Source organism: Polyodon spathula, chromosome 2, assembly GCF_017654505.1.
Source record: "Polyodon spathula isolate WHYD16114869_AA chromosome 2, ASM1765450v1, whole genome shotgun sequence".
Classification (NCBI taxonomy): Eukaryota; Metazoa; Chordata; class Actinopteri; order Acipenseriformes; family Polyodontidae; genus Polyodon; species Polyodon spathula.
The window spans coordinates 95,751,006-95,778,122 of record NC_054535.1 but is presented as its reverse complement, the minus strand read 5'-3'; the positions used below and the strand labels follow the sequence as shown (position 1 = coordinate 95,778,122).

At 37.9% G+C, this 27,117-nt stretch overlaps 3 protein-coding genes across 8 annotated transcripts in view; 2 read left to right on the top strand and 1 right to left on the bottom strand.

Moving 5' to 3' along the window:
* Positions 1 to 4,034: 4,034 nt before the first annotated feature.
* c2h18orf54 (chromosome 2 C18orf54 homolog) lies at positions 4,035 to 14,923 on the bottom strand. Of its 2 annotated transcripts, XM_041235403.1 has the most exons (9): positions 14,838 to 14,923; positions 13,571 to 13,670; positions 11,946 to 12,255; positions 10,610 to 11,467; positions 10,066 to 10,216; positions 9,542 to 9,650; positions 7,664 to 7,813; positions 7,157 to 7,218; positions 4,035 to 4,796 (listed from the first exon to the last, which is right to left on the bottom strand). In XM_041235403.1, the coding sequence occupies exons 3-9, from the start codon at positions 12,211 to 12,213 to the stop codon at positions 4,685 to 4,687; spliced, it is 1,710 nt and encodes a 569-aa protein (XP_041091337.1). In that variant the 5' UTR covers positions 12,214 to 12,255; positions 13,571 to 13,670; positions 14,838 to 14,923; the 3' UTR covers positions 4,035 to 4,684. The 2 variants fall into 2 exon arrangements, with proteins under 2 accessions (XP_041091337.1, XP_041091345.1); XM_041235411.1 differs by lacking the exons at positions 13,571 to 13,670; positions 14,838 to 14,923 and adding an exon at positions 13,030 to 13,345.
* LOC121304351 (stAR-related lipid transfer protein 6-like) lies at positions 13,517 to 19,681 on the top strand. 4 transcript variants are annotated; one of them, XM_041235461.1, is made up of 7 exons: positions 13,517 to 13,617; positions 14,829 to 14,918; positions 15,169 to 15,215; positions 16,361 to 16,487; positions 17,219 to 17,336; positions 17,682 to 17,775; positions 18,204 to 19,681. In XM_041235461.1, the coding sequence occupies exons 2-7, from the start codon at positions 14,829 to 14,831 to the stop codon at positions 18,346 to 18,348; spliced, it is 621 nt and encodes a 206-aa protein (XP_041091395.1). In that variant the 5' UTR covers positions 13,517 to 13,617; the 3' UTR covers positions 18,349 to 19,681. The 4 variants fall into 4 exon arrangements, with proteins under 4 accessions (XP_041091395.1, XP_041091378.1, XP_041091404.1 ...); XM_041235444.1 differs by having other exon boundaries at positions 15,166 to 15,215; XM_041235470.1 differs by lacking the exon at positions 18,204 to 19,681 and having other exon boundaries at positions 15,166 to 15,215; positions 17,682 to 17,779.
* Positions 19,682 to 26,119: 6,438 nt separating this feature from the next.
* The window catches only part of LOC121304340 (methyl-CpG-binding domain protein 2-like), a 51,505-nt gene continuing 50,507 nt past the window's right edge, over positions 26,120 to 27,117 (top strand). Inside the window, exon 1 of one of the 2 annotated variants that reach the window (XM_041235432.1) lies at positions 26,120 to 26,209. The gene's annotated coding sequence lies outside the window, so the exon portion shown is untranslated. Of the gene's footprint in view, positions 26,210 to 26,968; positions 27,076 to 27,117 lie in introns of those variants that run through there. The other variant, XM_041235422.1, reaches the window with a different exon arrangement.

Genomic DNA, 27,117 nt, shown 5'->3' with positions numbered 1-27,117 from the left:
TGGCTGCAGCTGCATGCTGCACTAGGGCCCGGAACTCTTCCCTCTGCAACATGTGTAGCAAGGGCATTACGGAGCCTTCCAATATGGCCTGCCCGGTGGAAGCGGCTGGGTCCGAGAAATTCGATCTAGACGCGGACAAGGATAGCTTGCCTGGGCTAGGGGTCTAGGCTGAGGGGATGGGGAATGAGACTGTGGGGGCTGGAGCTGCCCGGTGGTAGGGGGCAGCCTGTCCTAAGATTTCAATAGGGTCTCCAACATGGTCTGCTGTGCCCTTACAGTCTCTGCCAGCTCCACGAAGAACTGCCTGGCCGAGCTTGGGCGCCTTTGAGGCGACTGTGACGGTGTACGTCTGCGTTTGCGTGGAGAAGAGGAGCGGTGTCTGAGCTGCGACCATCTGTCCCTTGGGGAAGGGGAGCGGTGCCTGCGCGGCGACCGCTTGTCCCCTGGTGAGTGTCCCCTCGAGTGGGACCAACTCGGCGGTGACCATCTCGCCTCCCTTGTGAGGCGTCTGTTCCTCTGTACCGGTGGTGCGGTAGGGGAGGGTGACCTAGATGAGCGTGACAGCTCCCTCGTCACTGTAGCAGGGGGTGTCCTGGATGACCTCTACGGAGGCTCTTGGACCACTGATCTCATTCTCCCCTGGCTGGAGGAGAGAGACTCTGTTGGGGATAGGGCTGCTCTCCGTCGCTTAGTTGTCCTCGAGAACTTCCGACATGGAGAGCAGTCCAGCTCACCTGCCAGTGCCTTGGTCGCGTGTTCTGGCATTAGGCACCTGGCGCAGGATCGATGTTTGTCCTGCCTGGGCAGCTTAGCTCAGCACTGGTCACACTGGTGGAAGCTAGCTGAAGACCCAGTTGACTGCACTGACATGTTTGCCGTTTTTTTTTTTTAACTGCTGTGCTCAATGAGCAGCCTGCAGATACCTTTTTTTTTTTTTTTTTAAACAATCAGTCGGTGCTGAGATCGGCGTCGAGATGTGCGCGGTCGGTGTCGAGTGGGCAGCGCCGAGTCGATCGGAGTCAAGTTCGACGCCAACATGTAACGTGGTCGGAGCCAGGCTGCAGATGGCCTAGAAGCTATTCCCAGGTGCCGAATCAATCAGCGCCGGAAGTGGCGCCGAGAAAAGCGCTGTCGATGCCGAGACAATTGGTGCCGAGTGGAGCTGTTCCAAGGTCGGTGCCAATGGTAGGCACGGTCAGGACCGTGTGGCAAGTCAATCGGGACTGTGTAGGCGCTCTTTTCTCAACCTCGTGATAGGCGGGAAACCCCGGCATCGACCACGGTTTATGTAGCCGATTCAATCGATGTAGTCGTCTAGGGCAAGTGCAGCCGTGCTAGGAAAGCCAGAGGATTGAGAGGGGTGCTAGGCCGGAGCTGTTTTTTTTTATTTTTTGGTTGCTGTGGCCGATTAAATCGGCGTAGAGTACGATGCGGTGGGGTCTCCTTACAGCACCACAACAGCTCTCTCACGGTGTAACAACTACACAAGGCCTTGTGTAGTGAAAAAAGCAATGGCCGCTAGCTAATCTCTTCAGAGGGGTTGAAACCAGCACTAGCCAGAAAACTGACGCTAGAGTAAAGCAAGGGCACTCTTAGACACGCTTGAGCGTGACTTTTACCGTGAATTAGTCTTTAATTTGCGGATAAATCCAACAAATTAGCCAAATTCGGTATGTAAAAGAAATGTACAACCTGTCTCGGAGAGATGAGAGAAAAAATGGCAATGTGTTATTGTGAGGACGTCCCCCTTCAGCAGGAGGTGGGTGGGACTTCCTCCTCACAGCAGGGCCGTGATAGGACAGCTTTTGTATATTTGCTCAGAGATTGACGGTCAGAGAGGCTTTTCCCATTCGGTAATGGTTGTCGTTCGAATTGAAAAGGAATGTGCATCTATACAGCTGTGCCGAGGTTCAATTACTAATTAATTATTCACTTGAATCTCAGCACGTAAACTAATTTTTGCAAAACCAACGCTCACATATATTACATACTTTAAATGTACGTTAAGTGTTTGTGCAATCCGTTCCTAAATATAACTATACATTTTAAATCACTCGTGCTACAGACCCACCGCAGAAGTGAACTGAAAGGCCTGAAGTGGTTTATACTGCTTATTACACTGTTAACTGTCATTTGTGGGAAGAAAAATAATTAAAATAATTCAAACACATTTAAATTAACCAGAAAATGTTATTGTGTATACATCTGCAGTGTAATATAGTCCCAAATTTAATTTAATTCATTGTTCGCTTATTAAAAATAAATTGCACTTTTAAAAAACATTTTAAGTACATTAACCAGCCCATGCTGTAATTTTTTTTTTTTTTTCCCCCGAGCTTTGTTTTCTTCCATTTCATTTAGCTGTTCCTCATCTACTGTTATGGTTCTACTCTTGCTAGTGCACTTATTTTATTTTTTTCAGATGGACTGCTGTCTTCACTCAGAAAGTTGGTGGTGTACCAGTTATGTGATGTTTCAAACCCAAATATATTAAAGGACATAGGTGAAATGCCACTCATTTTTGGAGAATGTTGTTGTTGTTGTTAACATGGCTAACATTAGTTTAAACTAATGCAGTGGTACAACATCACTATTACGCTATGGACTGTCGCAATACCTATTGTAAACTGAGCCAGCTGAGTTTTGATGGCAGTCGCAAGAGCCATGTGCCTGTTTGGAAGTGTCATTCCTGATCTCTTAATTCCGTCTTGTGAATACATAACAGTGGCATCCAAGCAAAGCATTGGGTGGAATTTCTTTACCAAGCAGGAGAAAAAAGAATCTGCAAACTCTGCCAAGGAAATATTTCATTCAAAGAAGGAAGCACTTACTTAATGTGTGCCTGTCACAAAGACGGGCGGAGTGGGTGACGTCAGACCAGAAACAGGAAATAAATAAAAAGAGAGGTGGAGTTTGGTGGAGCTGAGCAAATGGTCTCGCTCAGCATTTAATAATGAAGAGACAGCCAGAAAATAAACGGTTGTAAGACAAACTAAAACACACAGGACACGGCACAGTTGCCAAAACAAAGAGATGAACAAAACAGACTAACACTAAACACAGTGAGCTGATATTTTACTTTACGTTATTGTTCTTATTACTATTACCTCCGTCTCCAATCCTGTTCTCCACTCACTGAACACACAAACCCGAGTGGGAGTGAAAACATGCAGCTTTTATGCAGCTGTACCGAGACACGATTGCTAACACTATGTAACACAATTTTTGTTCCTTGGTAGTAAGTGTTATTTCCGAATTGCTTATGCCTCAAAAGTATAGAAAATGGCTATTATTCCCCACAAACTTTGCTTTTGTGACCAGGACAGTGATATTTCGAAATATAACTAATTCCAATGGGAAAAACGGGCAAATGTGTGTCTTTTCGTTCACATAAAGTCAGAAAAAAACAACATATGAATCCAAATTAACATGTATTTATACTAGAGTAATACAAAAATGACTACAAAAGATTTAGAAGCGAGTAGTTTTTCGAGATTTACTATTATACTAAATATTTTGTAGTCATATTTGTATTACTTTAGTGTAAATACATGTTAATTTAGATTCATATGTTGTTTTTTTCTGACTTTATGTGAACGAAAAGGCACACATTTGCCCGTTTTCCCATTGGAAATAGTGATATTTTGAAATATCACTGTCCTGGTCACAAAAGCAAAGTTTGTGGGGAATAATAGCCATTTTCTATACTTTTGAGGCATAAGCAATTAGGAAATAACACTTACTGTCCAGGAACAAAAAAAAAAAAAAAAATTTGTTACACTGTGTAATCAATCATTCAATTGGAGCTGTGGTACACCTGCACGTGAATTAATAAAGTGCAATTCCCTGTGCTCACATATTATTACGTTTTACTTGCATGTAAAGTGCTGTGCCATCCTCGTGCCTAAATACAAATATACATTTTAAACACTCGTGTTACACAGACCCATTTATATCCTGTGTACTAATGACTATACACCAACATTAATACACAACATGTAACACAAAATACACACAGGGGCGGGCACTTTGCCACAGTGCCACATTATTTTATTTGTTTTTTATTTATTTGTTTATTATTGTATCTTTTTGGTAAGAAACTATATCTGTGCAATAACTGTAAATAAAGCATTCCGTATTGGAAGGCACATGGTTATTAATGGAACCCAGTTATCACTGACATAAACCAACAGGATAGTATGTTGTTTTCTTTTCGATTTATTTTCGGAGAAAAATAGTCGCTGCAGTTATTCTTATTGAGGTGTACTTGCCGCTCGCTGTGTGTTACTGTTTTCTGTAAAATTATATCCTGTCTGTTAAGAAAAGGCTAATGCAAAAGCTTGTTTCAACACTGTCTTTATGACACCGGCTTGCGCTTACAACTGTGTTATCATATTTTCTATTTTTCTTTAAATTCTCAAATGAATAAATTGAGATCCGGGTAGCGTCAGGTAATTTAAAACACATATCAATCATATAGTAAATGTTAGGGAAAATTTTAAAAATGTTAAATTTTATATCATACAATCAGTCAACAGAAAATAAAAAAACGAGTGAGTGACTGTTTTTATAAAATCTGGTACAGTGATCACAGTGAGGACAATAATATTTTTTAGATGGCTATGAAATGTTTCTGGAAGCAACTTAATAAAGTGCCGTGTTTGGTTAACTATGTTGCCTAAATTTATTTTCCTTTATTATCCAAATAGTTTTCTTTCTGGGTCCCGTTGTCTTGCTCTTTCTTCTCCTTCATATCATCAACAAGGTTCTTCAGTCGCCCTAAATGATGCATTGCCCTGCAATCAAAAATGTTTTTATACATATATATTATACACATAAGGGCGAAACCCGGTTGTCTGGCGAGTCTAGCCAGACCACCGGGTTTCACCCGTAACACACATTATATACAGTGGTTTGGAGAAGTATTCACCCTCCTGCAAAGTTATCACATTTTGTTGGCACCTGAGCGTACTCCACGACGCTTTCAAATTAGACTTTACATGTAAAATCTACACAAACTATTCCACTTTGATAAAGTTAAAAAATGCATATAGAATATAAATAAGAATTTACAGAGAAAAAACAGATTAAATCTCAGTTGCATAAGTATTCAACCCCTTTGCTATTGCAGCCCTAAATCAGCTCATGTGCAAATGATTTGTTTGAAAGGTCACAAAAGTAGTTAAATGGTTTCAGCCTGTGTGTAGTCAAAGATACTTACAACAAAATTTGAAAGGCGCGGAACATCCCTCTCAGCACAGTGAAGTCCATCATTAAGAAGTAGAAGATGCATCATACCACCCAGACACTGCCCAGATCAGGTCGCCCTCCCAAACTGAGCAGCTGGGCAAGCAGGAAGCTGGTTTGGAATGTCACTCTGAAGCCAACAATAACCTTGAGAGATCTGATTTTGTGTTTGAATGGGAGTCAGTGTTCACACATCAACATGAAGCCGGTCCCTACACAAAGCTCGCCTGTATGGTCGGGTGGCAAGAAAGAAGCCATTACTCAAAAAATCTCATCTTAAAGCACATATGGAGTTTACAAAAAAGCATGTAGACGTTACGGCAGACATGTTGAAAAAGGTTTTGTGGTCAGACGAGACAAAAATGCAACTTTTCTGTCTAAATTCCAAGTGTTCCGTCTGGCACAAGCCCAACACGGCACATCACGAGTCAATGCCATCCCAACTGTCAAGCATGGTGGTTGCAGCATCATGTTATGCGGATTTCTTCTATTATGCAGGGACTGAGAAGCTTGTCAGGATAGAGGGGAGACTGGATGGTGCAAAAACAGGCGAACCCTTGAGGAAAACCTGTTTGAGTCAGCCAGGACAACGACCTGAGGCACAAAGCCAAAGCCACACTGGAGTGTGGAACAAGAAGAGAATAAATGTTCTTGAGTGGCAGTCAAAGTCCTGACTTGAATCCAACTGAAAATTTATGGCGAGACTTGAATATCGTAGTCCATCGATGATCCCCAATAAACTTATAAGAACTGTTGCAAAATGTACCGTGAAGAATGGACAAAAATTTCACCATCCTACTGTGCAAAGCTAGTAGAGACCTGTCCAAAAAGACTCATAGCAGTTATTGCTGCAAAAGGTGCTTCTACCAAGTACTGACTTAAGGGGCTGAATACTTATGCAACCAGTAAATTTCATTTTGTACATTTTCTTTGCAAGTTTTGCTGCCATTTAACCTCCTCCTCATATAACACAGTGTTCAGTTTAACCACTACAGCTTTGAATAAAAAAAAAAAAAAAAGTTTGTTTGAAAAACTGCATACGTTATTTGTATTTCAACAAAATGTGACATTATTGATAGGGGGTGAATACTTCTGCAAACCACTGTATATATGCATATATGAAATCTGACGTAGTGTTCACTCTTCAAGTGCTTGTAGATAACAAAATATTTCCATATATCCTAATTACCTGTTGTGTACTTTCATTCATTATATAGGTCTACCAATTGCAGTTTCAGACATGACATCTGGTACTACACCAGGTCAAAGAAAGTTCTCAGACTGCTTGCCTTGCCTGTCAGGAAATGTTAGGCTGTATTTTAATTGTCATTTCTAGTTGACCAAAAAAAAAAAAACGAATTGCTGTTGCTAAATGTGCCACATGCATAGTTATTGTGTTGAGGCTATGCTATTATGTGAATGGAAGTGCTGGTGAAATGGCATGGGGTCACTGGGATCGTAGCTATGACCATACCTGGTCTGTAGTAATAGAGCAGAAAAGATACTGTGGAGAGTATGCATTAAAATGTATGTGTAAAACAGTGACACAAACACAAATCTTCATGACCTTTTACAAAATGTTTAGATTCAACAGGGTCGACTTGGGAGCCGACTATCTAATCATACTGTATGATGTCAACTTGTTTAATTTAAAAGAGATTTGTGCTTTCTACACAGCATCAATTTTAAATGAGTAATGGGAGGCAATTCCGATCAACAACTAAAATAAGCGTGTCCAAACAAATAAAGGCAACAACAGAAAGGCAGACCAACACTGTACATTTTTAACTGCCTTGGCAGGAAATAAGCTGACCCTTCATCACAGAGATATACAACTTGATTGCCGGTGGAGTCACCAAACCACAAGCATTACATTTTAGTTTTTACTGATTATTTTGCTGATACTTACCTTTGTAAAGACTGGCCGCCTGGGGCTGTTTCATAATCCACCAACGGCATTTCAGATCCTAACTGTATAAACAGAAATACTGCATAAAAGTGGTTTCTTTAAGAACTAAAACATTTAAAAATAGTGGCCAGGTTATATTTAAGGCAACAGTTGTATAAAAACGTGATATCAACAGGGCACCCTTAGTTCAGAACTTTTTCACCGACAGTAAAATGGGGTACCAAGTTAGTCTAACAGTTTTGTCTGGAATATTCATAAGGACAAACTGAAAGGGTGAGATTCTCTAAGGTTTTTACTCCAAATTGCATTTAACATTTTTTTTTTTTTTTCTGAAAGGAAAAAACACCAATTCCAAAATAAATAATACTATTCAAATCTACTTTGGTACATTTATTGGGTGTGTTCTTACTGAAAAAAACGTTGATGATTTGGAGTAAATGATGATTTGGAGTAAATTGCTTTGAGAACCAAGCTGAAAATGTTCTACAGTGCTGAGGAATTTCATACCTGTTTTATAGCTGTTATTTCCTCATGCTGACCTGTTTGCTCTTGGTTGAAGTGCTGCTCTACAGACTGCAAACTAAACAGCATTTGCTTCAGTGCTTCTACAGGCCCATGGTGCTTACTGGAGGAATATCCAGATGCACGTGTCACAGTCTTCAAAAGATATACAGATTACCAATTAGAATTGTTCTTGCAGATACAAAATTAGATGTAACAGAACACCTTCAAGTATCTGCATTGCGGCAATATATTTTTCAACATCTTGATGGTTTTTAGATTATCATAAATCTAAATTATTAGATTATCATTATCTAGATTATCATGGGGAATCCATTTCTCAACATCGCTAGGAGCAAAATAATAGGAGCAGCACAGTGTATCTTTATGCTCCCTCCTGTAATCTCCTAATTATAAATTTGTCTAATAACTTTTGTGATTCAATTTCCTATAGCAGGGAGAAGATTGTAGTGATCTTTGAACTTGAATATCGGTAGGGGATTACTACTGCTTTACTTAGAAACAAGACCCATACAATATTTTGTTGTTAATGCTGACTACCCAAGTTAATTACTCATCCCAACCCATAATATGGGATCACCCAAAGAGGAACACAACCTAAATGCTATGCAATTGCATTATGAAATAGACAACAGGTAACTACTTCCTATTGCATAAAATGTTTTCTGTTTAATGTGAAAATAGGCATCAGTCTATCACAGTAAGTATTCACATTGCTAAACGAGGCTTTCAAGACATGAATTATTTTAAAACTAAAAAAGTGGGTCTAAATATTATAGAACAGTACTCAAAAGCAAGCATAGGGCTGGAGATGAGAATCTTAAATTTGCTTAGCTAGGCTGCTGGGTTCCACAGTACTTTCAAATTCTGTACAGGACAGAACAGGTAAAAATCTAGATGATATAAATACTTTTTGTATTTGAATTATGAAGCAACGGTTGCTATTTTGTTTTTGTAAAAAAAAAAAAAAAGAGCAAGATTAAAATAGCTTCTGAGTGAAGTATCTATTTATGCCGTGGAGGGAAGCACAAGCAGCAGCAATGTGAGCCCAGTTAGCATGGGTCACGCATGCCCTGAAAGGGCCAGTTCATTCTCCATGCCAATACAATCCTTGGCACCTCTTGCATAAGTACCTGCAAACATCCCAGTGCCATTGTTTTGGGATGTGGTCTACATCTGGATTACAGCCTTTTAGCTGTAAAGAAACACTGGCAAAAAGGTAGAAGATGATTATGGGCAAGTGTGACGGGCTACACGACGCCTGTGTTTATTTGTATTATTTTGTTTAATTATTATTATTTAAAATGTATTGTATAGTGTGTAAATGCATGTTGTTTCATTCTTAATTATTTTACAGCATGGATGTGGTTAAATTCCGCATCCATTCGAATCTCGAGCAGAATGTGACCGTCTCCAGGTTGATTCATTTATTACTCATCTGGAGATGGTCACATGTATAAAAACCCACAGCTTTGGCTGAACAGGGTACTGTGTTCAGAGCCGGAACAACAGACATTAGGCGTGAGATAAAGAGAATAACACTGAAAACAATTGCTAGCCGTTTGTTCCATGTCTGTTTTGCCCACCGTGCCGTTTACTTTTGAAGTGTTTTGTTTTCTGTTTAATCCTTTTATTTATTATTAAACGTGCGCACCAGTGCTTCATACCCATGTAGAAAATAATAATACAAATACATTCAGGCGTACACTGTGTCTTCAAGCTATAACTATATTCGTACATTTGGAGTCGCTATACACCACTGATCCTTATCTATGAATTTTGACAACAAACTACTGATTGGAAAATGTGTTGCTTATTATGTTTTGGTATTGGTAAGATTCTGATGATAACTTTCTTGCAAACCTCTTTGTTAGTCTTTATGCAGTCAGTCAAATAATCATCAATCAGCTTGTCTCTTGCGGCTCCATCAGGTTCCAGCAATTCAGCACCACCTACTGGCACCGGGGGTTTACTGCAGAGGGAAAACAAATCAATGACTGGAGTGGCTAAAGGAAGCTCTCTACACTTGATTAAAATGGAAAAAGGTTAGTAAAACAGCAATTGTACATTACTTTAATGTTCCAGATATGATATGATATGTACATGAGTGTAAAACATGCATTAATACAGTTTTGTCTCTCAGGGGGCAGACTTATGATTTGTTATGATTTGCCTTGCTGCCCAGGACCCTTTACAGATATTATATACAGTCAATTCTAAAAGGTTCTGCCAGCCAATAAAATCAGTGCTTAAAAACAACTGACTTACAAAACATGATTAAATGGAGTAGTTAAGCATGAGCATCCATTTATTGACCCCCCCTCCCCCCTCTCCCCTGTTGTTTGCTTTCTAAACTAAGATGCTTTGACAATGAAAGGTGCTCTCACAAAGTTACTGGTGGATTGTCCCAGGACCGGTCAGCCTCCAGCACCTCTTCAGTCTGAGGACTCCCATACTCTCTTACACTGCGACCCAGCCCAAGAGTTGGGGACGAAAGAGCCTTCTCTGCTTTAAGAATCAGTAATTCAATCTTATCATCTTAAAAAAAAAAAAAAGCATAAACACAAGACAGTAAATCAGTGGATGATTCCATGCCATATTAACAAATGGTCCCCACTTAACAACCTCTAATTTCGACCAAACTCATTTCAGTGATAGTGGCATGATAAACATTGCTTACATTTTAGCTTGATCTAAAAATCTGTTTTAACATTTTTATAGAGCTATAAAAAGGGGGGTAAGCTGACGCATTGTTGCCATTGATAATCTTGATTGAACTTTAGGCATAGTGAACATATATTTCTAAGAAACCTGCAGCCTTATAAAATTATAACTGTATGGTGTGAAAAATAGAAGTAGTAGTACAGAAGGATTCAACTTCAATTCAAATTCAATAACACAGATTTAGCGTGGCAAGTAGCCCCGTCTTGCCTCTAAAAGACTCCTTGTAATTGTTTTTCTTGTCCACTTCAACAGTAGCAAGTCGCTTGGTTTGCTGCTTCCTTTTTGTAATCATGGTGCTGCGGTACACATTATCATTGAGTCTCAGTAGGTTGGCCAGATTCTCCTTCTGAAGATCACAATAAGATGCCTCTAGGTCATCAAAGCAGGACACAATTGTAGGCTCAGATCTCAGCTCCTGTCCCAATGAGTAACCCTCTGTTTTGGGTTTTGATGCTAGCGTGTGACTGATGTTGGATGCTAGATCACAGTCCTGTAGCCAGCCAGGGTATTTCACATCAGGCAAGCTGGTTATCCCTGAAAAATCTATTTCTGACTTCTGGCAGGTCAGCCACCTGGGATAGTTTTTGGCAGAGCTTGTATTCGGCTCAGATTTTTTCTGCTTGCAGTTCTGAGAAGGCAGGGGAGTTGAAAGAATATGCTGTAAGGGTTGGCTGCACTCAGCTTTATGAGACTGGTGGCTGGAATGTGATCCAAAAATGTTCTCAAGTGATGTGTTTCTTCCACTCTTCCTCCTTCCCTGTACATGCAAGTCCAGCTCTTGGGGAGCAGAAGCCTTGGATGCTATGTAAACGTGACTAGAAGCAGGATCGTTGTAGGACCTACTGTAGGATTTTGAATGTGGACTACAATCAACGGAGAGCTGAGTATCACGTTTTGACATAGTCAAGAGGGCTGAGGTCCGGGTGATGGGCAATGACCCATCTGGTGGCAAGACGAGGAGATCATCAGTGATGAGGCTAACAAGATCTGGGTCATTGGCAATAGATCTTCCTACCGGCAAGTTTAGAAAATCCAACTCCCTCTCAGAAAGGCTTTCCTTAAGAACTGAAAAAAAGCACACATATAATTCAGCTTAAAACATGTAATTGCAGTTTTCCAGATCTTACAAAGACACACATGGCATCTGGCTTACAAAACTCAGGGAGTGGATTTGTGTAAATTTACTCACTTCTACCAGCTAGTCTATCAAATGTAAGTCTTCTCTGCTTTTGTAATTCAACTTAAATGTAATGTTCAGTTTTGCTCAGTGAAGAAGTTGTTCACATAAATATGCACAAATGCTAATATATTTTTTAATATCAACATACATTACCAAGTTTTCAAAATCAGGAATGCTGACATGGGTTTCTCTGAACAATATTTATCTAACTCTCTGGCTTAAAAAGAAGTATGTAGCGATAGAGTTTGAATTAAAACTCTGCCATTGAGTCTAGTTAAATAACATGAGTGGCACATTTACATTGGGTGGCAGAAATTGACAATCCACTAAACCTGTAAATAAATATTTTGTGTGCAAGATTACCGTCTCTGTTCTTAAACTGTGCTCTGGGGTGGCTGACTGTGTTTCTCTTAAGGTGCAGCCTTCCAGTGCTCTTCCATGAAGATCCAAGGCTTTTCTCAAAGTCTTCAATGTAGGCATCCAGGGCTTCTGAAGCGGACTCATAATGCCTATCATTATACTTGATAGAGGAATGACTAGAGTCAGTGTAAACAGAGCTTTTCAGGTGCCCAGAACTGGCCAGCAGAGAAGTGACTGTAGATTCTGGGGAGTGGATCACAGCTTTACTCATATTGTCAATGGTGTCCACAAATAACACTCACATAGTTATAACCTGAAAAACAAATTAATCTGGGTTATTCCAGCAGTTCACATACATATGGCACAGCCTGTACGATGTTAATATGAAAATGTAACCACTTAAATTAATAGCTAAAGACATGACAATGGTTGTATTAATTAATTTATTTTTATTAATTAATGTGGTAAGATACTGAACACTGGGTAAGTCAGTCTCAGTGACACACAAACTTAAACAAAAACACTGACAAGAATTTTGACCAGCAGATGCAGGGCACTTGTACAATACTGGGCCCTAATCGCGAAAAGGTTCAGGATTGAGTTAACAACAAATCGAACAGCATTTTATTAATAAAAGCAATCATACAACATCACTGTGAATCGGGCACACTAAATCAAACATATCATTCAAATATCTAACAGAACTTTAAACACGCATTTTTAATGTGTTTACAAACATAATTTCATAGTTTATTTTAGAGGGAATGTTAAATCCAAAGAAAAACAAGTTATCGTTATTTTCAAATCAAACTTTAACGTTGAGTGCATTACTTATGTAACCCTTTATGATAAAGTGGTTACTTTCCACGATTTACATACAAAACCGTAACAAATAATACTAATTTACAGCCATAATCTATTATTAATATTACACATGTATTTGCTGTCTCAAATCGAAACGCTTGACATTCACGTGAATCTTGAGCTCAAACATGATTTTTAACCATAAACTAAACAGAGAAGTCAGATGAGAAAGCATGTACTGGTCGCTAATTTTATATATGACTGATTTAATTGTACCACTTAACTTTTTATCTTGAAAAAAATACGTTATGTTGTCATAGTGGTTGGGACATCAACAAAACCAGCAATCGCTCGCTTGCAACAAAACAATGCCGTTCAAAAACAAATCAACGAGGCCTGCCCAGTATAAACACCCTCTCTAACTGCTTACATGTCCTCTGGAAACCAGTTCAAACGTGAAGCGAAAGAAGCGCCCACCCCTGCTGCCCCTGACGAGCTCAGGCAAAAATAGTCAATAACAGATAACAAACCGTTGGAACATCGGAACCTTATCCGGAGTTTTCGAGAATCTAACTACCCCATAGATATTATTTTCATATACAGTATTTGACTCCACTATGGTTTGTGGGTAATTAAAAAATATAAAGTATACACACACACTGTCTAAGAAGGTAGTATTTTACAACTTACTTAAAAAATGAACAACTGATTGAAGAAGTGAATTGTTCTGTAATCAACTTAGTGTACATAATTGTTTGGCCATTACATTCCCAACAGTTCACTGTTCTCCGGTACACTTGTGCCAACAGTGCATGAAGGTTTACCTGCAAGTACAGTAGTCGGTATTTCGGGTCTCCAGAAATCAATACGGGTCTGTTTAGCTTTTTTTCTATTCTTTGTGACTGCTACTGGAGACTGTCAGACCTGTGACACCGATTTACAAAACAATTAAAAATAAAGTTAAGTTTAGAATTAAATCAGGCCCTTTATGACGTGTTGAGATCATTATTTGGGCCAGTGATTGTGAGCTAATGACATGACATGAATTGTCAAAATGTGACTGCTTTCACCTTTGTATGTTTTCAGTAAACAGGGTCATGCTATTTTTTTTTTTTTTGCCACAATCCACTATATGACTGATTACTTATGGTTAGTGACATCTGTCACGTGACACTTAAATCGCAGATATTGGAACATGGGTTTGTGTACAACCATAAAATACTATTAAAATCAATTTTAAACTGTCGAGGCAAAATATCACAGGGTATGTTCAGTGTTAACATTGTATACAGTCATTGTGCTGCATGTGGAAGTTAAAACAGTTATAGCTGTAGGAAATATCAAAACAGTAAAACTGGACATTTCAAGTTTCTACTAATATCCAACGGCCTGTAGTTGCTGATTGATGTGTTTAAAATAGGCAAATACGTTTAAAGAGAGTCATGTAACATTAAGTACTAATCTGACAAGTTATTGTAATATGGAGTTCATTTTGCTCATTTTCAAATGTGGGTACACTGTATTATGGTTAAAAATATACATATTACTATAATACTAACATGTACCACAGGCTACCAATTTAGTGTTTGCAATAATTGTAAAACGAAAAGGACCATGCCATGTTAGATGAAGCACTTATTTGTCAAAAATGCCGACTCCTGTAGCCGTGGCGAAAACAAGATAGATTATATTTAAGTGGCATAAACAATTGAGGACTGTAAGGTATCTGGTTCGCACTCAGCCCCTCTGGGTTTCACAACCGTTTTAAGTAATTCTGCTGTTTTCATTAGCATTATTGCCTCTTTCAGGTCTTCCATGATTGCTGTGGATTAGGGGTTACTATTTTCAGTTTTTTTAGATGGCTCAGATTGTAGTGCACTGATGAAAGTTTCCACTGTGTCATGTGTTGCACACAACATTAATAATCCCTTTTACATTTATGTTAATATGCAATGAAAAACACTATAACTAGATACTTTTTTAATTGTGGAATTGGTGTCTGTTGTTTCGTGGGATTTATAACAGAGTAGTAGTTTTGCAAGAGAAAGCACTTCTGATTATTATTTTGTTTTTTTGTAAAAGATGGATTACCTCCAAATAGCAGATGAAGTTGTCCAGAAGATTTGGTCATATAACCAAGATGATTCAGGGTGGAAATTGGCCAAGAATTCAGTAAGAACCAGACAGTACCTTCAATAGAATTAGTATCATCAGAATAACAAGGTCCTATTTTGAAGCAACTTCAAAAATGGATCTTCAGAAAGAAATAGACACAGTTTAATGCTTTAAAACTATCAAGAAAATGCTCAAAACCAAAATTGAACAACTGCTACATGAAACTGTGTTCATCTTAGAAAATCTACCCTTCTCTTGGTACTTGCTTCAAAATAGCACCCTAATATTTTCTCCTGTCGTTTAGAAGAATGTCACTGTGTCCTGGAAGCCATCCAACGAATATGCAGGAAACCTGTAAGTTTTCTTATTACGATATATAATATGACATGACATTATGGGCCTGATGTAGATAGGTGTAGTGCAAAATCCAAATTCCCTAGCATCTAGGCAATTATCTTACACTGCGGCCTATGTAATAAGACCAATGCAAATTACTCAATGTGCACAAATAATGAGCTGCAATCGTGATAATGGGGGTCACAATGAGCACCGCCTGTACATCGGGGTATTTAGCGGCTGCACTTTCAGCCCAGAGGTAAGGTGAGTTAGTACAGAGAGCAGCAAGCACTGTATGAGATTTGTGGAGCACGAAAATCAAACCAAACAAAAAAAAAAGTCACAGGAAAGGCTGTAAAGTCCTCTTGGCGCATGGAAAAGAAAATCTAAGTTTTCTGAGGAGGAGCTGAGAGTCCTTATGGCTGAGATCACTCAGCATGAAATTGAGTTATTTGGAAAAGCCTCAGCCAACATCAGTTATGCTACCAAAGACACCATATGGTCCTCTATAGTGGAGGAAGTCAGTGCTGTCGGTGTTACCAGGAGAACAGTCAGTCAGGTGATGAAAAGGTGAAATTCAGCTATTGGGTCTAAGATGAGCTGTGGAGTGAGACGATAATGCATTACAATCGCATCCTCCGGCATCCCAAACAAAGTGACCCTGGATTTGAATACGCAGGGTCTTCTCCGTCTTGCCCTTCTCCTCTGAATGTTTTTCTGTCTGTCCTCAACAAGAGTCAAGTATCTCTGCATAAGGAAGTGTATCACAGCAGCCATCCTGAGGCCAATGACAGGTCTGCGGGGTTGTGCAATCGGTCCTGTTCACGATTTGCAGACACATATATAAGAAAGCTCAGGCGTCAGCCCTTTGTTACAGTACACACAAGCACACACAGAAATAGAAAATGAAGCACACATGCATTATCTGTATTGATAAATAATAACAATAAAACGCTATACATTAGTAAAATTCTGGCCAGTTTGGCATAATAGGTCTTTTACTGACGCTGACATTTTTCCTGTGTTTAGTGGATTTTCTTCATCAATTAATTTATTATAATTTATTAAAACATTTTAAATATCATTTCCATAAGAACATTACTGCTTTGAGGGGGAGTTTCAAACAATTCATTAATTTTGTGTCTGTTTTGTCCTCTGTTCAGATATCGTGGAGAGGGTATAATAGAAGATACTCCTGAGAAAATCATTCCCTTCATGTACTTGCCTGAATACAGGAACAAATGGGACACAGCTGTGAAGTCCTACACATTCTTAGAGAGGATTGATCAGGTAAAGAAATCAGTTATTAGGTTACCCTTATCTTAGCATCTTGGTTAAAGTCTGTTCCCCATATACTCTTCACTTTTTGAATTTGTAAAATGCTTTGTGAACAGTACTGCCCTCTTCTGTCAGAATAATACAGTGATTGTTTCAGTTTACTTTCAGATTAACATTTGTCACCAGATTATACATTTTTTAAAAACCTAGGTTTTTTTTTTTTTTTTTTTTTTTTTTAAAATTGCCTTTTAAAATGTACAGTGCATTATGAGATGATATATGTGTACATAATCATTGCCATTTAGACACATTTCATGTGCTGTTTTAAGTGGCGAGGTATCTTTCCAATACTAGGACAGCAGATTGCAGTTTTGAGGGAAGTTGCCTTTCCTAGACTTACAGGTCTACAATGTTGAAAGAGTCAGAGATGCCAACAACAGCTGTTTTGATTAATCATCTCAGACATAGAAAACTGTTTTTAAATAACTAATCAATTAAAGCATTGTAAATAAAGCTCATTTGTAGGAGTTTTAAAAATAAAACACATATTTTATAGGTGTCTACCAGACATTGCACTTAACTAATTTAGCAAAGTACAGAAAGTGTCTTTTTTTTTTTTCAAATGCTAAATTATTATTTTAAATATTCTAATATAAAAAATAAAATATTTTCAACAGTGCAGCTGCAGCAAGCTTGCTGACACTGACAGAATTAAATGACTAATATATTTGTTCTTCCGACAGGACACTGTGATATCTCACACTGTTACCCACAGTTATGGACTGGGACTAATTTCCTCAAGGGATTTTGTTGACCTCATCAATATTAAAAGATATGAAGGGGGCATTGTAACGACCAACTGTATGTATATTTTTGGAAATGAAAGAATAAACCAACATTTCAGTCTAGCAATCTATTATTAGCAAAATCAATCTCAAGTAAAACATTTTTAAAAACAATTCTCTCATTAGCACATGTTGGTTTTGCTTAGTTTATCAGATTGTATTTTCACTTCAATTGTTCCGCCATCACATTAGGGTGTCACCTGACCCAGGATTGAAACTCTCAAAGCTTTTTCTCCAAATTGCCTTTAGTATGATTTTTCTTTAAAAAAGGAAAAACACTACCACTTGTAGGCAAAATTCCTACCTATAGACCCTTGTACAAGGCCTGGTGTTAACTGCTAATTTGCACTTTTGATTCTAGCTGTGAGTGTGGATTACCTGAAATGTCTTCCATCTCCATCTCATGTACGTGGACACAACAACCCCTGTGGATACATCTGCTCCCCGTTGCGAGAGTAAATATTCTGGTTACTAAAGGCTTTTCTCTGTTAAAACAAGGAGGCAGTTAGTTATGTTTTGTAAGGCAGAGTCAAACTAATTTAACACCTTCAGAATTTCTGTAGGCTCGTGAAACACTATGGGATTGCATTCTGCTGGCTGTGCCTGTTTCCATGCCATCACCAGCATGAGCATTGTGAAGATCCAGAGAAACTTGGACCAGAAATTGAACCTCCTGGCATTCATTCAACCTACCGAAACCAAACTGAAATCTATGTGATCATGTCAAAGTCCCTTTTTATGTCAAGTTATGAAAGTATTTCATATTTTATTATGAACTTCATTGGGATTTTTTTAATCAGTATTCTGCTCATTTGATTATAATGGATAGACAACTTATCGCATTTGATCAGTTTTTCTAATGCATATTTGTCTGAACTTACAGGGCTCCAGGGCATTCTAAACTAGTGGTGTTTATCCAGCCTGACCTTGGAGGCATGCTACCGCGATCTGTAGTGGAGTCTGCCATACCGAACAACATTGTCAACTTAATCAATGACACACGAACAGGAATAAAAGCAATGTGCTAGTACTGGGAAAAAAAAAAAAAAAAAAAAAACATTGGGTGGAGGAACAAATCACAGTCATTCCATAGCCACCAGTTTCACATGCCAGAGGGAATAATAAATGTGGCCTTCTGGCTTCTGTAACTTAAAAAAACTGCAAAAAAAATGGACTCAGAATTAATAAACCAATTACTGTTTCCCAACAAAACGTATGTTGCCAGAGGAGACATAACTGAGCGTCTACACAACAGGGGTTCCAAAACTAAGAGCCACGGGATTGTTTCAGGGGCCAAATGACCTTGATAAAGCGATGTTGCCCAGACCAGGGGGTCAATCAGTTTACACGAATGCTGCTGTTAGGTGCACTAATATAAGCAATTATATCAGTGCACTTTTTAATTATTATATACATTTTATTTTATTAAATAAATAAATGCAGTATTTCTGCCAACGTATGGCTTCTTTTACATAAATAAAATAAACCATACTGCTCCCGCTTACATTTACAAGCAGGTTGCAGTCAGACAGTGTATTGAATACACTTTAAACGCAAATGCGCACGTTTATTTTGCAAACACAGAACAGACAACAAACAAAAACACATTAACACAACTAAAGGCTTTTATCATCTCACTTTTGATAATATAACAACTACTTTGAAAGCATTTAATAGTCACTCTACTTTGAGTTTTGCTGAATACATTTTTTTTTTAAATGGTAAAGATGCATTAATGTTTTTACATGAAATACAAATTTTATTACAAAGAAGTTTATAAAATATGTATGTACACACATGCACAATGCTGATTATTCAACGAATTCAGCTTGGCATGAAATATTTCAATAAATTGTTAGACTGAGTACTTTTGGCTAAAGTCTGTTTAATTTCCTTGGCTGCTCTTGCTTTACCAATATGTTTATTGACATGGATTTTAGAAACAGTTTCCTGTTGTTTCCACTTGTTTAACAGTTCCTGCTGAAGCTCTGCAGGCAGTTCTGAAAACACATTTGGGTCCAAGTGGGAGGTAACCTGGTCTGCTGGATTTACAGTCTGAAGGTCCTTTGGGTCTGTTTCCATGCTGGATGAACTGTGTGGCTCAGTGTGTTCTCCACTGCTACCAGCGACCTGTGTGCTGGAGTAGTCAATATTATTTTGTTGGATTTGTGCATCTTGTCTGCATTCAACTGACTAGGAGTTTGAACTCTCCGCTTCAGCTGTGGAAGAGATTAAACTTGGACACTGTGGATAATGCCGCAGAAAGTGTGAAATGTCACCTTTTGAGGCTGTCTTCTGGAAAATCTTTTTTTTCTGCTTGTAAGCACTACTAGATTTCCAGAAAGCTTTTGACAAAGTCCTGCACAAAAGATTAATTCTCAAAATGAACGCAGTTGGGATTCAAGGAAACCCATGTACATGGATTAGGGAGTGGTTAACATGTAGAAAACAGAAAGTACTGATTAGAGGAAAAACCTCAGAATGGAGTGTGGTAACCAGAGGTGTACCACAGGGATCAGTATTAGGTCCTCTGCTATTCCTAATCTACATTAATGATTTAGATTCTGGTATAGTAAGCAAACTTGTTAAATTTGCAGACGACACAAAAGTAGGAGGAGTGGCAAACACTGTTGCAGCAGCAAAGGTCATTCAAAATGATCTAGACAAGATTCAGAACTGGGCAGACACATGGCAAATGACATTTAATAGAGAAAAGTGCGAGGTACTGCACGCAGGAAATAAAAATGTACATTATAAATATCATACGGGAGATACTGAAATCGGAGAAGGAATCTATGAAAAAGACCTAGGAGTTTTTGTTGACTCAGAAATGTCTTCATCTAGACAATGTGGGGAAGCTATAAAAAAGGCTAACAAGATGCTCGGATACATTGTGAAAAGTGTTGAATTTAAATCAAGGGAAGTAATGTTAAAACTGTACAATGCACTAGTAAGACTTCATCTTGAATATTGTGTGCAGTTCTGGTCACCTCGCTACAAAAAGGATATTGCTGCTCTAGAAAGAGTGCAAAGAAGAGTGACCAGAATTATTCCGGGCTTAAAAGGCATGTCATATGCAGACAGGCTAAAAGAATTGAATCTGTTCAGTCTTGAACAAAGAAGACTACGTGGCGACCTAATTCAAGCATTCAAAATTCTAAAAGGTATTGACAGTGTCGACCCAAGGGACTTTTTCAGCCTGAAAAAAGAAACAAGGACCAGGGGTCACAAATGGAGATTAGACAAAGGGGCATTCAGAACAGAAAATAGGAGGCACTTTTTTACACAGAGAATTGTGAGGGTCTGGAATCAACTCCCCAGTAATGTTGTTGAAGCTGACACCCTGGGATCCTTCAAGAAGTTGCTTGATGAGATTCTGGGATCAATAAGCTACTAACAACCAAACGAGCAAGATGGGCCGAATGGCCTCCTTTCGTTTGTAAACTTTCTTATGTTCTTAGACAGGCAATCAATGTACCACTTCATATGAGACCATGCACCCTAATGAGTAAAAACTATTCAGCCCTGGATACTGGAGGGTGAATATTCCTTCCAACTGGATTATGGGTTAAAAGATTGAATTCTCCCTATTGTAAAAGGTTTACTGTAATGTTATAGGATATTTCCCTTTAGTGGGTCAGGCCCTATCAGCTGGGGGCACTTCTGTTTTGCATCTATCACCGCCATCTACTTGTTCACTCCATGTTTTCTGGCCGCATAGTTACAAGTTACTTTTGGTATTACAAATGAGATGTACTTTTAAAATATCAAAACACATCTCAAAATAATGCAACATTCGGCATGACACAGTACTTAATACGTTTCAAGTGTCGTGAGTCAGCATTTGCAGCTGAAGATTCAGTTACTTCCGGATTGGCTAGAAAGTCTGTGTGCAGTGAAATTTAGAAATATTTTGGTTTTGAGGTGGCTGATGATGGAATATTAAAACAATATAACAATATCTCCATGGACATTGTGAGCAAAGCACCACAAAGTTAAACTAAGTTATTGTTTTTCATATGTAAATATCTGTTAACGTCTATATATTTGATATTGCAATTGTATTATTATATTTTTCTGGGTTTTGGAATACTTTAGTGTTATCGATATCAATATCAAAATACAATTTTCATATCTAGTAAATGTGTTTTAATGCTCCATACCATAAACAATGCATGTAAAGTATGTGTTGCAATGACCATTTATAATTTTTATTTCTTTATTTAAACTGGAGTTTTACCCAGTGAGACCAAGGCCTCATTTACAAGGGAGTCCTGGAAAACAATAAAAGTTAAAATGCAAAAGTACAAACAACATAATAACAACATGTGTGGTTCATACTTAATAAGCAGCATACATAGATCAAAGTACAGAATAATCAAGATATCTGTTTATTAATGTGGACAGAGTTGAGTGCAAAAGATAATTTTCCTAAATGTGTTTGAACCCTTGGAACAACTAAATTAACAGACTCCTAGGAACATAAACCAATGCCAATGCTATCTACCAGAGCACTCAAATAGGGGCGGTACCAAGCCTTTAAACATCTTAACTACAAAACAATACCAATGAAAAAGCCTACAGTTCATAAGTGAGAGCCAGCCTAGTTTTACGTACAACATTGTGTCAAAGTGGAACACTCGGGAACAAATCTGCCAAATGAATTATACAATACATTTAATTTATGAAGAGACTGCTTACAAGCAAACTGGTAAATATACTCACCCTAATCTAAAACAGGTAAAAATAGTAATGCTGCTAGACAGTTTAAAAAAAAAAAAAAAAACCTTCCTGTTTCTAAAAACTAACTTAGGTCCAACTTTAAAGCCAATGTATCAATGAGGTAATTAAAAGTAGGATGGACGTCAATCAATATACCTAGGAATTTATAAAAGGAAACGTTATTTAGTAGCTCTCTGTGTAGTGTAACAATAACCCAAGACACATTTCTAATCTTCCTCATATTAGAACAGAACAGCAAATTAAACACTGTAATGTAGGCTACAGTGTATAATGCAAAGTAATGAGTCAAAAGGTAGACAGTGTCGTCATAGTCTCTTAATTTCCTGTATAAGGAGATACTGTGGTGTAGTGGGAGGCCCTTTGACTCATTGTATGATTCATTTCCTGCACTGCTTAGCACACAGTGACACCGAAGCATGTTATTTGTGGTGCAGGCCGGTCAATAAACTCCAGGAGGCAAACTCAGCGCCCAAATTGTCTGTTTCACTGACTCTGGTCTGGAAACACTTAATAGTTAAAAGATGATTAAATATGTAAAATGATACCTTCTTCTGGTGGCCTACCAGGCTAACGTTTTATTGATACCATGCAATACAAGACCATTTGCTGTTACGATAGATTAGTAGACATGCAAATGTTTTACAATAAACCTGTTAAGAAGAACTATTCCCTGAATTCTTCAGCCATGTAATAGCTCTATAGGCAAACAAATTGCAATTGCCGCTCGAAAGTTTTTTTTTTTTTCAGTAAGACGGTGATATCAGACTGTCTTAACAATATGGCAGCCATCTTTGGTCACAAGTCAAAGTGAAGGATGTAGTTAAGAGTTTGCCTGAGGAGTTTCCAAGACATTGAAAATTTTTGAGATTAGCAGTAGATTTACAGATTCATACAAGTTCTAACAGGAATGGAAAAATACTACCACAAAAGGGTTAGTTTTTCTTGTACAATACCCACAATCGAATTTGAACTTGGCTTAGGGAATGACAGAGTACAGTTGTGTATCAATTAGGAAAGTGATCTCTCAAAGAATTAAGTCTTTATCACCTGGAAATTGTCACATTCATAAAGCTAATTTGAGCATACTCTAGAAATAAAAAGTCAAATTGCATAATATAAATCTTAAGTTAGCTTTGTAGAGAAAGTTTGAAAAAAAAAAAAGTTGTACAAAAACCTAAACATTATGAATGTGACATTGTGCTAAAAACCTCATTATTGAATTTTTACAGTTTTTAGAAAATGTTATTAGTAACTAGGTAGGACACACCCATAGAGTTAATATGTTCCATACAAATATGAAACTATTAAATTAACCCTACAGATACCCGAAATATGGAATCCAGACTACTAAAAATGTTGTTTTTTTTATTATTTTTTATAACACTATAACTTTAAATGGCAGTAAAGAAAGTCCAAACCCAAAAAACAAAACAAAAAAAAACACACTACATGTATAAGATGCACACTTATGTAAAAACAGAGCTGGATATATTCTTGAAATATGAAACTTTTTCATGGTTCCAGTCACTTTATCATGCAATTGCCACAGTCTTTTTGCAAGTAGTGGGTTGCATGTTATTTCATTATTTACTTTAAGGATTTATTGAAAAATCATACTTTTTTATGTTAGGATGTGTGCACCCAACATGGAGGAAATATGATATGATCTTACCTGACATAAACTTTGAATCAGATTGAAAATCTGCTTACAAAAATATACAACAGCTCTAGTTTTACATTTAGCATCTCAGTAGTAAAAGCACCTGGGCAGGATCAAATACTGCAATGATGCAAGATTGTAGCAGATAGTGACAGACTGACTGATAAAATGTTACACTACAGGCCTATGTCTGCAAAGCCACAAGGTATACAGCACACATTCTAATAGAAAATAAAACACTCCCACCCAAGTCCGAAGCCTGGTGTGAGAAAATTTATGCTACAGTAATCTGGACAAGCACTGGCGCCTGTGATATGACTAACTGTCAATTATTTTTGGGAGACGAGAAGCGCAATCACAACAGTTCTATTTACTGTACTTATAAAATAATAGTCTGCACTTGCAGGTAAACACTAGGACAAAGCATGCATTCATGAGGAAAGCTTGACAGAAAATAAATCTATCGCTGGTACACTTACTGGCTATAACATTTTCATCTTGCTTTTATATACTGTAAAACAGGATTTTTTTGCTTCTTTTTCTTTTAACGTACGGCACATTAACTTTGCGGATTTGTAATAAATGCAAAATTAGCAAACATTTCTTGCTTGCAAAATGTTCTTGTGTTACAGTATTAATTGCAAAAAGTAGTACAATTTTTCCATTAACCCAAAAACTACGAATGAACCACAAACATAGCATCCCTGGTAGCATAATCTAACGACATGTCATATCAGATTGAATGCTTAGTAAACTTGAGATTGTACAATTGATATATATATATATATATATATATATATATATATATATATATATATATATATATATATATATATATATATATATATATATATCTCCAAAGCTTAAAAACAATGTGGCACTGAAAGGTTAATCTTCAATGGACATCACCTGTAATGGAACTTTATTATGTGCATTGTAGACTACAACAGTGCAACAACTACGACCAATTTTACTAGAGAACAATGGTAATGGAAATGAAGTAAAACATCAAAGAATACAACTGTGTACCAAAAATTAAGACAGTATCTCAAATTGTACTGTCCCTGTCCCTTTGTATCTGTAACCTTAACCTTGCATTTAGATTTTGTCCAGGACGTTTCCATAACAGTGGAAATATGAAGTTACCAGCCTAAATGGAGATACAGGAATCAGCATCCAGCATGAATCGAGATGGTAACAGTAGTCAGTGCACTCATAAAACATATCATTTATACAAGTGTTAAATACAACCTGTGTGGATTCCTTAACTATGACTTAATCTGTTAAGTCTATGTGTTAAACACACTACAGTTACATTTCAAATTTCCCTTCATATGTACATAACGGAAACAGTTATTAGTGCATCTTTAGTGATCTTCAGCAGATATCCCTGCAATTTTGATTCTCATATTGAATTACTGGAAGGAGTTCCAAGATTGAGAAATCTGTACCTTGTCACTTGTTGAGATGCAATGATTAATATGAGAAATATAATCACCTTTCAACAGTCAGCATCAAAAGTTACCTAGAGGTTTGTCTCCTAATTCCGGGTTACGGATCATTTCCACTTGAGCATAGAAGTAAAAGTTGTAATATTTTGGATGCCTGAAAAATGCACAGTAAGGTTATGCTAACCTCACAGCGCGTTTATTTGCCAATATATTATAGACAATTCATCCACATTTTTGTTTCATTATTTTGTATGGCACGTAACGCAAATAACATAGATGCGTTTTATTCAAGTACAACTCAGACCAATAGCACAGCAAACCATTGTTGCAACCGGTTCTTAACACGTTTAAAGTAATTAAAATAGATTCTTGCAAAGCCCTTCACTAGTTGTCAGCTGGGTGGCGGGTATCCTAAAATACCCACGCTCGCTTTAAAGACACAGCACTCCTCAAGCGCAGTAACATGAGGGAAGGCCACTTGAAATTGCAAAACAGAATGTCCAAATCCTAAATTTACCTACCAGAACCTGATGTGACCTCGCTGCTGCATGTAGATGAAAGAAAAAAAAACTTTACCAGGCCTAATATCCTCTACTACATCAAAGCTACTATATCTCCATACAGTATCATCCTCATCTTCATCCATAACTGAGTCTCATCATCATTGCTGTAGTCCATGGCTGGACAGGCGCTGCACAGTCCACACATTTGACAACGCACACCCAGACAGTCGGATTCCAAAAACAAGCATGCCTCTCAAAAAAACACAACAAACCATCAGGCGAGCATATACCGGTGGACGACCACAAATTAGCCCCGTCCAAAGGTTCTGTTCTTAAAGGGCAAACACTTGATTTTTTATTTAACTGCGTATCTTCCGTGACCCTAAAGACATCGTCTAAACAAATAGTGCATTTCATTAGAATCATAAACAAACCATTGTTTAATTTACAAATGTACAATCTAGAACGAGAAATAGTCACACGCTGTACTGTATGGACATTTGTGGCACTGGACTGCGAATAGTTAGCACAGGTAGGTACTATTTATTTTGAGTTTGGAATATAATGTCTGGTCTGGAAGGCTAAATGGTTGATGGCCTTGTCTGTTACAGAATTAATTTATTAATAACTAAGCTGCAAACGTCGACACTTGTAATAGAGGACAACTAATAGGCAAGTTTGAACAATTTAAAAAAGTTATTAAAACACACGCTAACACTTGAAACAAATTACTACACACATATAAATTGAAGTAATATATTTTCTGAATTGACATACTATTTAATTGTTATCTGTTCACAGTCATATATATTCTTCATCACGATGTATTAGTTTCTGCACTAATTTGACATATTTATTAATGGCGCACGCATATTTTATCTTTGGGGCAAGCTTTAAGCAACCGCACAAGGTGGAAATTGTGTACTCAGTTCAGTATAGTTTTCTAGTACTTGCTTGGTAATTGAACATACCAAATATATAGGAGTCCAGACACACATTCTAATATTAACTAGTGAACTCGGTGATCTGAAACAGTCGGCCTTCAATATAGACTATGCGCAAGGATACATTAAAAAAAGAACCAGCGTTAGAAACTTTCGTTTTTTTTTAACTTCTTGACAATTAAAACATCCTGTGGGAGCAAGGTAATTCGCATTTAAATAATAAGAGTCATGTCAGGTTCAAATAATTAAAACAGGAGTGTGGGTTGAAGCCCTCCTTTGGAACTAGTTGTTGTTAGGCGGGGTGGAGAGTTTCCCTTGGTCTCTGTGGTTGCCAGGCGCGGTGTGTCACTGGGAAGTGCAGAAATTTCGGAGCGTCACGCCGCTGTCTCTGCCACAGCAGCTGCACGGTGTTGGAGGTATTGCTGAACTGTGTACTACTGAGTTCAGACCCAGGGTAAACGAGACATACAAACTCCGGCCTCACTGGCGAGGGTCA